This window comes from Mustelus asterias, chromosome 4 (genome assembly GCF_964213995.1).
Source record: "Mustelus asterias chromosome 4, sMusAst1.hap1.1, whole genome shotgun sequence".
NCBI classification, from domain to species: domain Eukaryota; kingdom Metazoa; phylum Chordata; class Chondrichthyes; order Carcharhiniformes; family Triakidae; genus Mustelus; species Mustelus asterias.
The window spans coordinates 848,236-862,465 of NC_135804.1; the positions used below are offsets into that span (position 1 = coordinate 848,236).

General features: G+C 46.8%; 1 protein-coding gene across 3 annotated transcripts in view; it reads left to right on the forward strand.

The window, feature by feature from the left end:
* The window catches only part of galns (galactosamine (N-acetyl)-6-sulfatase), a 108,375-nt gene that overhangs the window by 15,984 nt on the left and 78,161 nt on the right, over positions 1-14,230 (forward strand). For 2 of the 3 annotated variants that reach the window (XM_078210490.1, XM_078210491.1), the window contains exon 4: positions 1,567-1,669. The exons of the other annotated variant lie outside the window; for it this stretch is intronic. In XM_078210490.1, coding sequence (XP_078066616.1) covers positions 1,567-1,669 — 103 coding nt within the window. The remainder of the gene's footprint in view (positions 1-1,566; positions 1,670-14,230) is intronic. 3 annotated transcript variants of the gene reach the window in all.

Genomic DNA, 14,230 nt, shown 5'->3' on the forward strand with positions numbered 1-14,230 from the left:
GGGTCTATTCAGCTTGTCGTTGCTGAATACTGCATCTCCTTTCAGCCCCTCATTTGCTTCCCTGTTGCTGAGGATCCCACCCCCATGCCAATCCAACTTAAACCCTCTCTTGTAGCACTGGCAAATCTGCCCACCCAGGATATTGGTCCCCCTTCAGTTCAGATGCAACTTGTCCCTCTTAAACAGGTCACCTCTGCCCCAGAAAAGATCCCAATGATCTAAGAATCTGAAGCCTGCCCCCTGCACTGATTCTTTAGCCATGCATTGATCTGCCGTATTCTCCTGTTCGTAGCCTCCTAACCCGTGGCACTGGAAGTAATCCAGAGATTACCACCCTCGAGGTCCTGCTTCTTAACCTTTCTCCTAGCTCTCGATAATCACTCCTCAGGACCTCACCCCTATTTCTATTTACGTCATTTGTGCCGACATGCACAACGACTACTGGCTGCTCATCCTCCCCCCTTAAGAATGATCTGCAGCCGCTCCGAGATATCCTTGACCCTGGCACCTGGGAGGCAACACACCATCCTGGACTCCCATTTGCGGCCACAGAATCTCCTGTCTGTCCCCCTAACTATCGAGTCTCCTACCACTACGGTCCTGTTTAGCTTTACCCTTTCCCACTGTGCCCCAGAGCCAATCTGGCTACTGCTGCTTTCACCTGAAAGGTCATCCCCCCCAACAGTATCCAAAACAGTTACAATATACTTGTTTCCTCGGGGAATGGCCACAGGGGCTCCTGCACTCTCTGCCTGCTCCCTTTGCCTTTCCTGGTGTCACCCAGCTACTCTCTGCCTGCACCTTAGGTGTGACCGCCTCACTAAAACTCTTATCTATAAAGTGCTCAGTGTTCCGGATGATCCCGAGTGCATCATGCATCGAGCCCCAGCCCCTGCCCCATTCTCCATTCCCAGCCCCAGCTCCCATTCCCCATTCCCAGCCCCATTCCCATTCCCAGCCCCATTCCCATTCCCAGCCCCAGCCCGAGCCCCAGGCGCAAGTCCAGACCCAGGCCCCAGCCCCAGCCCCCTAACCCGGTCTCCCAGGAGCTGCAGCCAGGTGCACTTCCCACAGGTGTAGTCATCAGGGACAACTGTCCCTTGACAGCAGCTCCTCCACAAAGCACTGTCTGGAAGCACTGACCGCCGGATGCAAATCTTCCCTGCAACAGCCAATCAGCATCGTCACTCTGCTGGAGAAATAACAGAAGAGACAGAGATTTAAATATCGTGCCAGCTTGACAGTTCCACAGATCTTGTCCAATTTTCACACACATTGCTGTCTGCTGTTTACAATCCTAAAAGCGTCCACCTGACCTCGGAAAAAGATTAGCTGGCCACCCCCAAAGGATACCTGAATGCCCCAAAAAGGTACCTTACCACTCCAAAGAGTAAGTTCAGACCTTCTCCTCAAATGTCTAAAGTCCACGAGACATGTTTTTGAAACTTAAATGACCAAAACTGCTTCTGTAGGCAATGATATGTGAAATACGTCCCTCCCCGGCAAATCAATTCAGTGTACCCAGCCTTGCATGTGAGTAACGCCACTCTCTTCCTGTCTCTGCAGCGTACACACCACAGGAGATAGTGGGAGGAATTTCCGCTTCAGAGATCCTTTTGCCTGAACTACTGCAGAAGGGAGGATATTCCAGCAAGATCATTGGGAAGTGGTTCGTTCACTTCGAATCAACAGTGTTCTTTGTAAAGTGTTTGCGGGATTAAGTATAAATATTAACTAAGAATCATAGAATGACAGGTGGCTATTCAGCCCATCGTGCCTGTGCTAACTCTTTGAAAGAGCTATCCTATTCGCTCACTCCACCTGCTCTTTCCCTACAAACCAGATGGAGAAGGGAAGTGCTCAGGCTGAAGGTCTGAGATGTGTCTATTTTAATGCCAGGAGTGTAGTGAATAAAGTGGATGAGCTTAGAGCGTGGATTGCTGCTTCGAATTGTGATGTGGTGGCCATTACGGAGACTTGGATGTCTCAGGGACAGGACTGGGTGCTTCAGGTGCCGGGTTTTAGATGTTTCAGGAAGGACAGGGAGGGAGGCAAGAGAGGGGGGGGAGTGGCACTGTTGATCAGGGATAGTGTCACGGCTGTAGAGAAGGTGGACGCCGTGGAGGGATTGACTACGGAGTCTCTGTGGGTGGAGGTTAGGAACAGGAAGGGGTCGGTAACTTTGCTGGGTGTTTTCTATAGGCCGCCCAATAGTAACAGAGATGTTGAGGAGCAGATGGGGAAACAGATCCTGGAGAGATGTAGGAATAACAGAGTTGTCGTGATGGGAGATTTTAATTTCCCAAACATAGATTGGAATATCCCTAGGGCTAGGGGTTTGGATGGAGAGGAGTTTGTTAGGTGTGTCCAGGAGAGTTTCCTGACACAGTATGTGGATAAGCCTACTAGAGGAGAGGCTGTACTTGATCTGGTGCTGGCTAATGAACCTGGACAGGTGGAGGATCTCTCGGTGGGTGAGCATCTTGGGGATAGCGATCATAATTCTATCTCCTTCACGATAGCATTGGAAAGAGATAGGATCAGGCAGGCTAGGAAAGTGTTTCTCTGGAGTAAAGGGAAATACAGTGTCATCAGGGAGGAAATTAGACGGGTAAATTGGAAGGAGGCATTCTTGGGGAAAAGTACCGAAGGAAAGTGGAGGATTTTCAAGGAATGTTTGTCTGGAGCTCTGCATGACAACGTTCCGATGAGACAGGGGGGTGTTGGTAGGGTACGGGAACCGTGGTGCACGAAGGTTGTGATGAACCTGGTGAATAAGAAAAGAGAGGCGTACAGAAGGTTCAGAGAGCTAGGAGGTGTTAAGGATTTAGAGGAGTATACGGGATGTAGGAAGGAGCTTAAGAAGGAAATTAGGAGAGCGAGAAGGGGTCATGAGAAGACCTTGGCGGGTAAGATTAAGGAGAATCCCAAGGCTTTCTACAAATATGTCAAGAGTAAAAGGATGAGATGTGAAGGCATAGGACCCTTAAAAGGTGAAGGGGGAAAAGTTTGTGCGGAACCGTTAGAAATGGCGGAGGTGCTTAATGAATACTTTACCTCGGTATTCACGGTGGAAAGGGATCTGGGTGGTTGTACTGCTGGTTTGCGGTGGACAGAAAGGATCGAGCATGTGGACATAAAGAAAGAGGATGTGTTGGAACTATTGAATGGCATCAAGGTTGGTAAGTCGCCGGGACCGGATGGGATGTACCCCAGGTTACTGTGGGAGGCGAGGGAGGAGATTGCGGAGCCTTTGGCGATGATCTTTGCATCGTCGATGGAGACGGGAGAGGTTCCGGAGGATTGGAGGATTGCAGGTGTGGTCCCTATATTCAAGAAAGGGAACAGGGACAGCCCGGGAAATTACCGACCGGTGAGTCTAACCTCAGTGGTTGGTAAGTTGATGGAGAGGATCCTGAGAGACAGGATTTATGATCATCTAGAGAAGTTTAGTATGATCAAAAGTAGTCAGCACGGCTTTGTCAAGAGCAGGTCGTGCCTTACGAGCCTGGTTGAGTTCTTTGAAAATGTGACCAAACACATTGACGAAGGAAGAGCGGTGGATGTGGTCTATATGGACTTCAGCAAGGCGTTCGATAAGGTCCCCCATGCAAGACTTCTTGAGAAAGTGAGAGGGCATGGGATCCAAGGGGCTGTTGCCTTGTGGATCCAGAACTGGCTTGCCTGCAGAAGGCAGAGAGTGGCTGTGGAGGGGTCTTTCTCTGCATGGAGGTCAGTGACCAGTGGAGTGCCCCAGGGATCTGTTCTGGGACCCTTGCTGTTTGTCATTTTCACAAATGACCTGGATGAGGAAGTGGAGGGATGGGTTGGTAAGTTTGCTGACGACACCAAGGTAGGTGGTGTTGTGGATAGTTTGGAGGGATGTCAGAAGTTGCAGCGAGACATAGATAGAATGCAAGACTGGGCGGAGAAGTGGCAGATGGACTTCAACCCGGATAAGTGTGTAGTGATCCATTTTGGCAGATCCAATGGGATGAAGCAGCAGTATAATATGAAGGGTACCATTCTTAGCAGTGTAGAGGATCAGAAGGACCTTGGGGTCCGGGTCCATAGGACTCTTAAATCGGCCTCGCAGGTGGAGGATGCGGTCAAGAAGGCGTACGGCGTACTAGCCTTCATTAATCGAGGGATTGAGTTTAGGAGTCGGGAGATAATGCTGCAGCTTTATAGGACCCTGGTTAGACCCCACTTGGAGTACTGCGCGCAGTTCTGGTCACCTCATTACAGGAAAGATGTTGAAGCCATTGAAAGGGTGCAGAGGAGACTTACAAGGATGTTGCCTGGATTGGGGGGCATGCCTTATGAGGATAGGTTGATGGAGCTTGGTCTCTTCTCCCTGGAGAGACGAAGGATGAGAGGTGACCTGATAGAGGTTTACAAGATGTTGAGAGGTCTGGATAGGGTAGACTCTCAGAGGCTATTTCCAAGGGCTGAAATGGTTGCTACGAGAGGACACAGGTTTAAGGTGCTGGGGGGTAGGTACAGAGGAGATGTCAGGGGTAAGTTTTTCACTCAGAGGGTGGTGGGTGAGTGGAATCGGCTGACGTCGGTGGTGGTGGAGGCAAACTCGTTGGGGTCTTTTAAGAGACTTCTGGATGAGTACATGGGATTTAATGGGATTGAGGGCTATAGATAGGCCTAGAGGTGGGGATGTGATCAGCGCAACTTGTGGGCCGAAGGGCCTGTTTGTGCTGTGGCTTTCTATGTTCTATGTTCTAAACCCTGCAATTATTATCCCCTTTCAGTATTTATCAAATTCTCTTTTGAAAATTACTATTGAATCTGCTACCACAGCCCTTCCAGATTATCGCTGCTTAAAAAAGGGGTTTCCTTCTGTCTCCTCTATTATTTTTCCAATTATCTGAAATCTGTGCCCTTGGGTTTAGTAATTCTGCTGCCATTGGAAACATTTTTTAAATCCCTATTTAGTCTTTCAAAAGCTGTGATGATATTAATTCACCCCAAACCCCCTCTGCTTCCAGGAGAACAACCCCAGTTCTTCCAGTTTCTCCATGTTACTGAAGTCACTCATCCAGTGGTTCCCAAACTTTTTTCACTAGGCCGCACTTTCGGAATAAAAATTTGCTTGTGCCGCACCGAATTTTTTATTGATAAGAAATACATTCAAAAACAAAACAAAACAACTCCTAGCTCTGCTTGATTCATAACATAGAACACGACTACTTTATAATATGATCATGGACATCCAGAAAGTATAAAACAATGCTTGTTTAAACCATGTTTAAATGTTTCTTTGATTGTCCTTGAATCTTCCCGCCACACTTGCCATCCTCTCTCGCCGCACCAGTGTGGCGCGCCGCACCCTTTGGGAACCACTGCCCTCATCCACGGAAACATGCGACTAAATCTCTCCTACACCATGTCCAAGGCTTTGACATCCATCCTAAACTGTGGTGTCCAGAATTTTAAAAAATTCTTTCATGGGACGTGGACATTGCTGGCTGGGCCAGGCATTGTGGCCCATCTCTAATAGCCCTGGAGACGGTGGTATGAATCCATTCTTGTACCGCTGCAGTCCATGTAGTATAGTTACACCCACAGTGCTATTAGGGAGGGAGTTCCAAGACTTTACCCAGGGATAGTGAAGGCGATTGATACATAATCCTCATGGTCCTAGTGCCACCCTCTGTGGAAGACCTCTGTATTCCTCCCTTCAGTCTTTGAAACAGTCTTTCGCCACCACATCATGCTTTCTGTCCCTTGCCAATTTCGTATCCATGCTGCAACTGACATTTTATTCCTATGAACTTTAAGTTTGCTAACAAATCTGTCAAACAGCTTCTGAAACTACATTTACACAACATCAATCATTCGCCTCTCAAAACCCTTCACCATGACGCTGGGTTGACTGGCCTGGAGTTACAGTTTCAGATGGATAATCAAACAGCTTAGGCTTGCTGTTGGAACAGGTCACATGACTCATTTTCCTTTTTTTGAATAACAATGTAAACTTCATAACCTTCCAGTCCTCTAGTGCCACTGCAATATCTAAGGAGAGTTGTGGCCAGAGTCACTGCAATTTTCACCCAGTTACCAGAATGCATCCCTTTCAGACCAGGTGACCTTTCTACTTTCAGGACTGCAAACCTTTTTAGTACTTCCTCTATTTATTTTGATCCTATCCAATATTGATACTGACTGCCTCCTCTATTGCTGCTATATCTCTGGTGAAGACATTTATAGAGTACTTACCTTGTCCTCTGACAAGAGGATCTCCTTTTTGGTCATTAATCAGAGCCACTTTTCCATTGACTGCGTTCCTTTTAATTAGCTGCTAATCTATTCTCATAATCGCTCTCGTGTTACAATCCATAGAGGCCAATAATTTTTAAAACGAAAATCAAACTTCCAGCTAATAGCTGAAAGGACAACACAAGATTTTATATTTTATGACTTTTACTGTAACAAAAGACTAAAAGAAACATTGACTCAACCTTATATTTGTAGGCAATATATACCTTAAATCACAGAATAGAATATTCCCAAATGTCTCTTAACAATCAAACCACCCAGTCTTATAAACCTCATGGTTAGCACTGCTCCCTCACAGCGCCAGGGACCCGGGTTCAATTCCAGCCTTGGGTGACTGTCTGTGTGGAGTTTGCACATTCTCCCTGTGCCTGTGTGAGTTTCCTCCAGGTGCTCCAGTTTCCTCCCACAGTCCAAAGATATGTAGGTTAGATGGATTGGCCATGCTAAATTGCCCTTAGTGTCCCAAGACGTGTAGGTTGAGAGATTAGTGGGGTAAATATGTGGGATTATGGGGATAGGCCGGGAGGTGGACGTGGTTAAAGATGCTCTGTCAGAGAGTCGGTGAAGACTCGATGGGCCGAATGCCCTCCTGCACTGCAGGGATTCTGTGTAACACCCTTTGACCCTCATATTCCCTTTCTTATACCTTTACTGTACTTTGTTTATTCAGCTTGGTTCTCTGGTGTATCATGCACCCTGAACATGGCATAGGCTTTCTTCTTTCTGTCTCATTTGAAGTTTAGGTCTTTAGTCACTCAGGAAGCTCTAACATGATGCTTTTCATAGAAACATAGAAAATAGAAGCAGGAGGAGGCCATTCGGCCCTTCGAGCCTGCTCCATCATTCAATATGATCATGGCTGATCATGCACTTTCAGTATCACACTCCCACTTTCTCCCATAACCCTTGATCCCTTTAGCCGCAACTGGCCCCAATAGCTTCCTGTGGGACAGAATTCCACAGGTTCACAACTCTCTGAGTGAAGAAGTTCTTCCTCATCTCAGTCCTGAATGGCTTACCCCTTATTCTTAGACTGTGACCCCCAGTTCTGCACTTCCCCAACATCAGGAACATTCTTCCCGCATCGAGCCTGTCCAGTCCCATCAGGATTTAGTATATTTCTATGAGATCTCCTCTCATTCTTCTAAATTCCAGTGAATTGAAGCCCAGCCGATCCAGTGTCTCTTCATATGTCAGTCCTGCCATTCCAGGAATCAGTCTGGTGAACCTTTGCTGGACTCCCTCAATTGCAAGAATGTCCCTCCTCATTCTATGAGACAAAAACTGCACACAATACTCAAGGTGTGGCCTCACCAAGGCCCTGTATAACTGCAGCAAGACACCCCTACTCAGATTCACAAATCCTCTTGGTATGAAGGCCAGCATGCCATTAGCTTTCCTCACCACCTGCTGCACCTGCATGCCAACCTTCAGCGACTGTTCCACCATGACACCCAGGTCACGTTGCACTTCCCCTTTTCCTAAACTGCCATCATTCAGATAATAATCTTCCTTCCTGTTTTTGTCACCAAAGTGGATAACCTCACATTTATGCACATTATATTGTATTTGCCAAGTATTTGCCCACTCAGCCAGCCTGTCCAAGTCACCCTGCAGCCTCTTAGCATCCTGCTCACAGCACACACTGCCACCTAATTTTGTGTCGTCTGCAAATTTGGAGATATTGCATTCAATTCCTTTGTCCAAATCATTAATGTATATTGTGAATAGCTGGGGTCCCAGCACTGAACCCTGCGATACCCCACTAGTCACTGCCTGCCACTCTGAAAAGGCCCCATTTATTCCCCACTCTCTGTCAAGTATTTGTTCAGCTGCCATCTCTTTATTACCCATTATTAATTCACCTGATTCTAACTGTAAGGGACCTACACTTGTCTTCAGTGTTTTTGTCTTCACATATCTATAGAAGCTTTTGCAGTCAGTTTTTATGTTTTCTGCAACCTTGCTCTCGTATTCTACTTTCACCTTCTGAATTAAACCCTTTGTCCTCCTCTGGATTTTAAATTTCTCCCAGTCCTCGGGTTTGCTGCTTTTTTTGGGCCAATTTATCTGCCTCCTCTTTGTCTTTAACACTATCCCTGATTTCCCTCGTTAGCCACGGATGAGCCACCTTCCCCATTTTACTCTGACACCAGCAGGGATGTACAGTTGTTGAAATTCATCCATGTGTTCTTTAAATGTCTGCCATTGCCTCTCCACTGTCAACCCCTTCAGTATCCTTTGCCAGCAAATGCACATCTCATACCATCAAAGTTAGCTTTCCAAGTTCAGGACCCTAGTCTCAGACTTAACTGTGTCACTCTCCATCTTAATGAAGAATTCTACCATACTGTGGTCACTCTTCCCCAAAGGATCTTGCACCACAAGGTTGCTGATTAATCCTCTCTCATTACACACGACCCAGTCTAGGATGGCCTGCTCTTTAGATGGTTCCTTGACATATTGGTCAAGAAAACCATCCCTTATACATTCCAAGAAATCCTCCTCCATCGCATTGCTACCAGTTTCAGCCCAATCAATATGCAGACTGAAGTCACCCATAATAACTGCAGTACCCTTATTGCACGCATCTCTAATTTCCTGCTTGATGCCATCCCCAACCTCAGTACCACTGTTTGATGGTCTGTACACAACTCCCACTAACTTTCCAACAACCCCTGGGAATGAACCTATTGTCTAACAGAACCATCTAATTTTTGAGAGCTTCTCAGTATTCAATGACTGTTCCCTATTATCCCTGCCATGTTATAGAGAGAATCATAGAATCCCTACAGTGCAAAAGGAGGCCATTCAGCCCATCAAGCCTGCACCGCCAACAATCCCACCCAGGCTCTATCCCCGTAACCCCACATATTTATCCTGTTAATCCCCCTGACACTGAGGGGCAATTTAGCAGGACAATCAACCTAACCCACCCATGTTTGGACTGTAGGAGGAAACCGGAGCAAATGGAGGAAACCCACACAAACATGGGTAGAATGTGTAAACTCCGCACAGTCATCCAAGGCCAGAATTGAACTCAGGTTCTTGGTGCTGATGTGACAGTGCTAACCACTGTGCCACCCCACTAAACGTTCATTAAAGATCAATGCCAAAAGTTTTCAAAAGTGCAGACATCTGATCACATGGTTCCAACATGATGATCAGGCATCTATTCATCTGGATCCACTGTCCCAAATGTCCTATGTTTCTGTTCCAACTCAAAAGACATTTTCTGGAATAACAGACACTATCTTCCAGAAATCAGGGCACAGGGCTCCTGAGGTTTGTCAATAATTGCAGGGGAGCCCTAAGATGGGGGTGTGGGGGCAAAAGAAAGACAACTATAAAAAATCTCCAATGGACAAGTTTTGAACTCAGTTCTGGAATCTCTGATAGTTTTGTCGGCAAAACATTCAATAAGTCGTAATTACAAAGCTGACTACCAGATGTAATAGATCCGCGTCTACTTCATGGATTTGGGAGCAGGTTATTTTGCAGAGCGCAGTACTCTTTTTGTTCCCTTTCTCTCTCTTGAGGGTGTTAATTATTTCATGGACCCCAGGCATCTCTCCTATTTTGCGCAATTACGCATTTTCCATGTCTGTGCCTGACAGTGGATACTGGCAAACGAATGTGTAGCATTACTGTTAACGCAGATTCTCCCCATAGTCAAAGCCCAGCACAGCAAAGAACAAAGAAAATTGCAGCATAGGAACAGGCCCTTCAGCCCTCCAAGCCTGCACCGACCATGCTGCCCGACTTAACTAAAACCCCCTACCCTTCCGGGGACCATATCCCTTCATTCCCATCCTCAGAAATGCACCCTTCCACTGCTACACTCTGTCTTCTATGACCAAGCCAGTTCTGTATCCACCATGCCGGCTCTGGTCCCATGCGACTTCACCTTCTGCACCAGTCTGCCATGAGGGACCTTGTCAAAGGCCATACTGAAGTCCATGTAGACAACATCCACTGCCCTACCCTCATCAATCATCTTCGTCACTTCCTCGAAAAACTCGATCAAGTTCGTGAGACACAACCTCCTCTTCACAAAACCATGTTGACTCTCGCTAATGCGTCCACTTATTTCCAAGTGGGAATAAATCCTGTCTCAAAGAATCCTCTCCAATAATTTCCCTACCACTGATGTGAGGCTCACCGGCCTGTAATTACCTGGATTATTCTTGCGACCCTTCTTAAACAAAGGAACAACATTGGCTATTCTCCAATCCTCTGGGACCTCCCCTGTAGCCAGTGAGGATACAAAGATTTCTCTCAAGGCCCCAGCAATTTCCTCCCTTGCCTCTCTGGGGTATATCCCATCAGGCCCTGGGGTCTTGTCTACCTTAATGTTTCTCAAGAACCCCAATACCTCCTCCTTTTTGATCTCAACATGACTCAAACTATCTACACGTCCTTTCCCAGAGTCATCATCCACCAAGTCCTTCTCTTTGGTGAATACTGACGCAAAGTACACATTTAATACCTCGCCCATTTTCTCTGGCTCACGCATAGATTCCCTCCACTGTCCTTGAGTGGGCCAACCCTCTCCCTGGCTACCCTCTTGCTCCTTATATATGTATAAAAAGCCTGGGATTTTCCTTAATCCTGCTGGCCAATGCTTTTTCATGACCCCTTTTAGCCCTCCTTACTCCTTGCTTAAGTTTCTTTCTACTTTCCTTGGATTCCACACTTGCTTCGTTCTTGGATAACCTTCCAGTAAATGCGCCTCTCTATGTCCTTCCCACTATTCGGTGTTGTACCTGTTAATTCTCAGATACTTTCGACCAGTTTACTTACTCCAAGGTTTTACCCTGGTGCCCTTATTTGCAAGATGGACAAAGGACAAACACAAGTAAAGGTTCAACAAGTTTATTAATAATAACACTTTTAACCCTTAAATTACCCACATAAAACAAGAGGATACCCCAGATTCAAGTATACTACCCGCAAAGATGGTTTGGTTAAACTGCAGGCTCGATTCGCTGAGTCCCTCTGGTCCGTCGTCACGAAGGTGAGTCTCGATGGCAGCTTCTTCCTTCTTTCCTTCTCTGGTCAGTCTTCCAGATGGTCAAGGATGTCTCCCTCATCGAGTCTTCGCTGCAGTGTCTGAAAATGTGTCCCTTTATCCCCCTGCCTGCTTGCCTTTCCAGAAACTTCTCTGGCTTCCGGCCAATGAGGTCCCAGGAGGGGGTTCCAATACCCAGTGGGTTTCTTGATGTCTGCCTGACAGGACACCAGGGTCCGCCCCCAGGTGTCCATCTCCATGCTGTTGCTTACATGTAACTGCAGGAACTTTCGGTGACAGAAAGTCTGGCCCGATCTGGGCTTCTAACAATAGGCCGGTGCATTTCAATGAGGTGCAATGATCTCCTGCTAAGTATCAGTAGAGTGCAACGACCTTTGATGGGTGGTTGATGGGTCAGGCCCAGACATGTTTGTGTATTTGTACAATTGGCCTGCCTGAGGTTTGGCTGTGTTTGATTTTAATATGCCCAATTCTTTAATTTAGGATATCCAATTTTATCAGCCTTAAAACTAGGCCCTGTTTATATCACCACATTCCCTCCTCTTGATCCAATGAGCGTCAGCGAACTAGATCACACAATTCTTACCAAACCATCTCAACAAGCAAGTACCCCGAGTCTGGGGTTGATAGTATCATCCCTAACCCACAATAGTACCAACAAATTTAAATGAAGTAAAATAATTTTTTTTTAAACAATAAGAAACAATACATCAATCGGATATATACAAAACAAAGTAATAAACAGTACAAAATGACAAGTGACGATACAAATTAAATACAGATGGGAGAGTATCAAGGTTCTTGATTGTAGAACCTCTCCCGATGTCGGATGGCCCTTGCCGAGTCCAAGTTTTGCCGAAATTCCTTAACCACATATATCTGGGGTATCGTAGGCTGATCTTCTGATCTTTGGTTGATGTGGTGTCTGTGGTTCGGTCTGAGACGAGGAGTCCCAGATAGCAGAGAAGTATGTAGTTCATTCTGGGGGAGATCAAGATAGCACCTGTTAATTCTTATTTAATACCCGATTCTCTTTTCCTTTTCTTTACTAGAATGTCATATGACTCCCCTCTTTTCTAAAAAAAAACAAAGAAATAAGTAAATGAATAATAAAGGCCCAATAGTGTCGTACAAAGGGTTGGTCGGCAATCAGTGTTAATGGGGTTGAGTGGAGTAAAGAGTTTGCAGAGCGTGAAAATAAAATGTTGGGTATGTGGCATGTGTCCTTGTTGTTGGAGGACTATGGCACAGTATAACAATAGATTCTTCATCCCACAACCAAACGGTGGTGTGTCAGAAGACTATGACGCAGTATAATGTGGGCAGATAAGAAACCCTTTTCAATTGGGTGATGCGTGGAGTGGATGGATAAAGCTATTTACAATCTGGACTGTGATGTCCTGATTCTCTCTTAGTGGAGGGAACCTATATGGGCGGCCTTTGGCTGCCAGATACCCACTGTATTTCCACCTCTGGTAGTGAGCGCCGGATCAAACAGTTCTGGGAGTCCCCGGGTACCAGGGGCGCGATAGCGGGTAAGGTTTGCGGGTTCCCTATCCTTTTCGTCGGGGTCCCCTAGGCCGGGGTTTTATTCCTGAAGCCCTGTAAATTGGGGCGGGAACCAACAGTGCGTGTGCTGATCCTGGGGATACTGGGTGGAATTGTTGCTTTATCCCGAACAATTCCATTACGCGTTGCATTACCTGGGCAGTGAAGTGAGTGCCCTGGTCCGAGTCGATGCTGTGGGGAAGGCCCCACCTAGTGAATATCTGCTGCACTAGGATGTCAGCCGCGACCTTGGCCGTGTTAGTGCGGGTTGGAAAAGCTTCCACCCATTTACTAAAAGTGTCTACGATGACCAGGATGTATTTGTAACCTCCCACTCCGGGCGGTAGGGGACCAATATAGTCAATCTGGAGATTTGTCCCGGGACCTTCCACAGGGCGAGTCTGCCTCAGTTCCCCTTTGTGGGCATATTTATCAGGATTGTTCTGTGCACAGATGATACAATTATCGACGAAATGCCGCACATCCTGTTCTAGGTTTGGCCACCAACACAATCCTTTGATTCGCTCACTTGTGGTTCCTGCCCCTTGATGGCCCTGGACATCGTGGTTTTGGAAAATGATTTGGTCACGGTCCCTGGTTGGGACCACATATAGGCCGTCCTTAAGGACAAGCCCATCCTGCACCGATATTGCGTCTCGCCATTTTTCAAAGGAGGCGGAGTTTGCCCCTTCCTGAATTTGTTTCAGGTCCTGGTCACTGCTCTGGGCTTGTTTTAGGTCTTCAACCTTGGTCTGGCTAACAGTCACAACTTCAATTCGCTCTGTAACTATTGGTTGCCAAAATTCCCCCTCTCTAGCACCCTGTTTGGCTAATTCATCCGCCCTTCTGTTCCCAAGTGGGGAGGTGCGGTGGTGGGCCTTTACTTTAATTATGCCATACTCCCGGTCTTGGGCAGCCTGGAAAATAAATCTTAACAGTGGGGTGTGGTGAACCATCGTTGGTTCCCACCAGGTAGTACTGAGCCAGGGTCTGGCCAGTACTATGAGTCTGTATATATGTTGCTGTTGGGGTTAGGGTTGGGTTGTTCTACTTGTTACTGTTGGGGTTAGGGTTGGGCTGTTCTACCTGTATTATAGTTATTATGGTACATCCCAGTCGGGCTCCGCCTCCTGGGAGAGGTATAAAGGTCACTGCTCTGTCTGGGACCCCTCAGTCTGGGATCGTGTATTATATATGGTAGCTTCATTGTAATAGTAAATAAAAGCCTTTATTTCCTCGAGCATCTCTAGCCTCGTGAGTTATATCGCACATCATGGGGCTGATGGTAGAGGTTTCCCATCTGCTGATATGAATCCCCTTGCTTCCCATAGGGGCATGAAGTCCGTTAAACTGTTG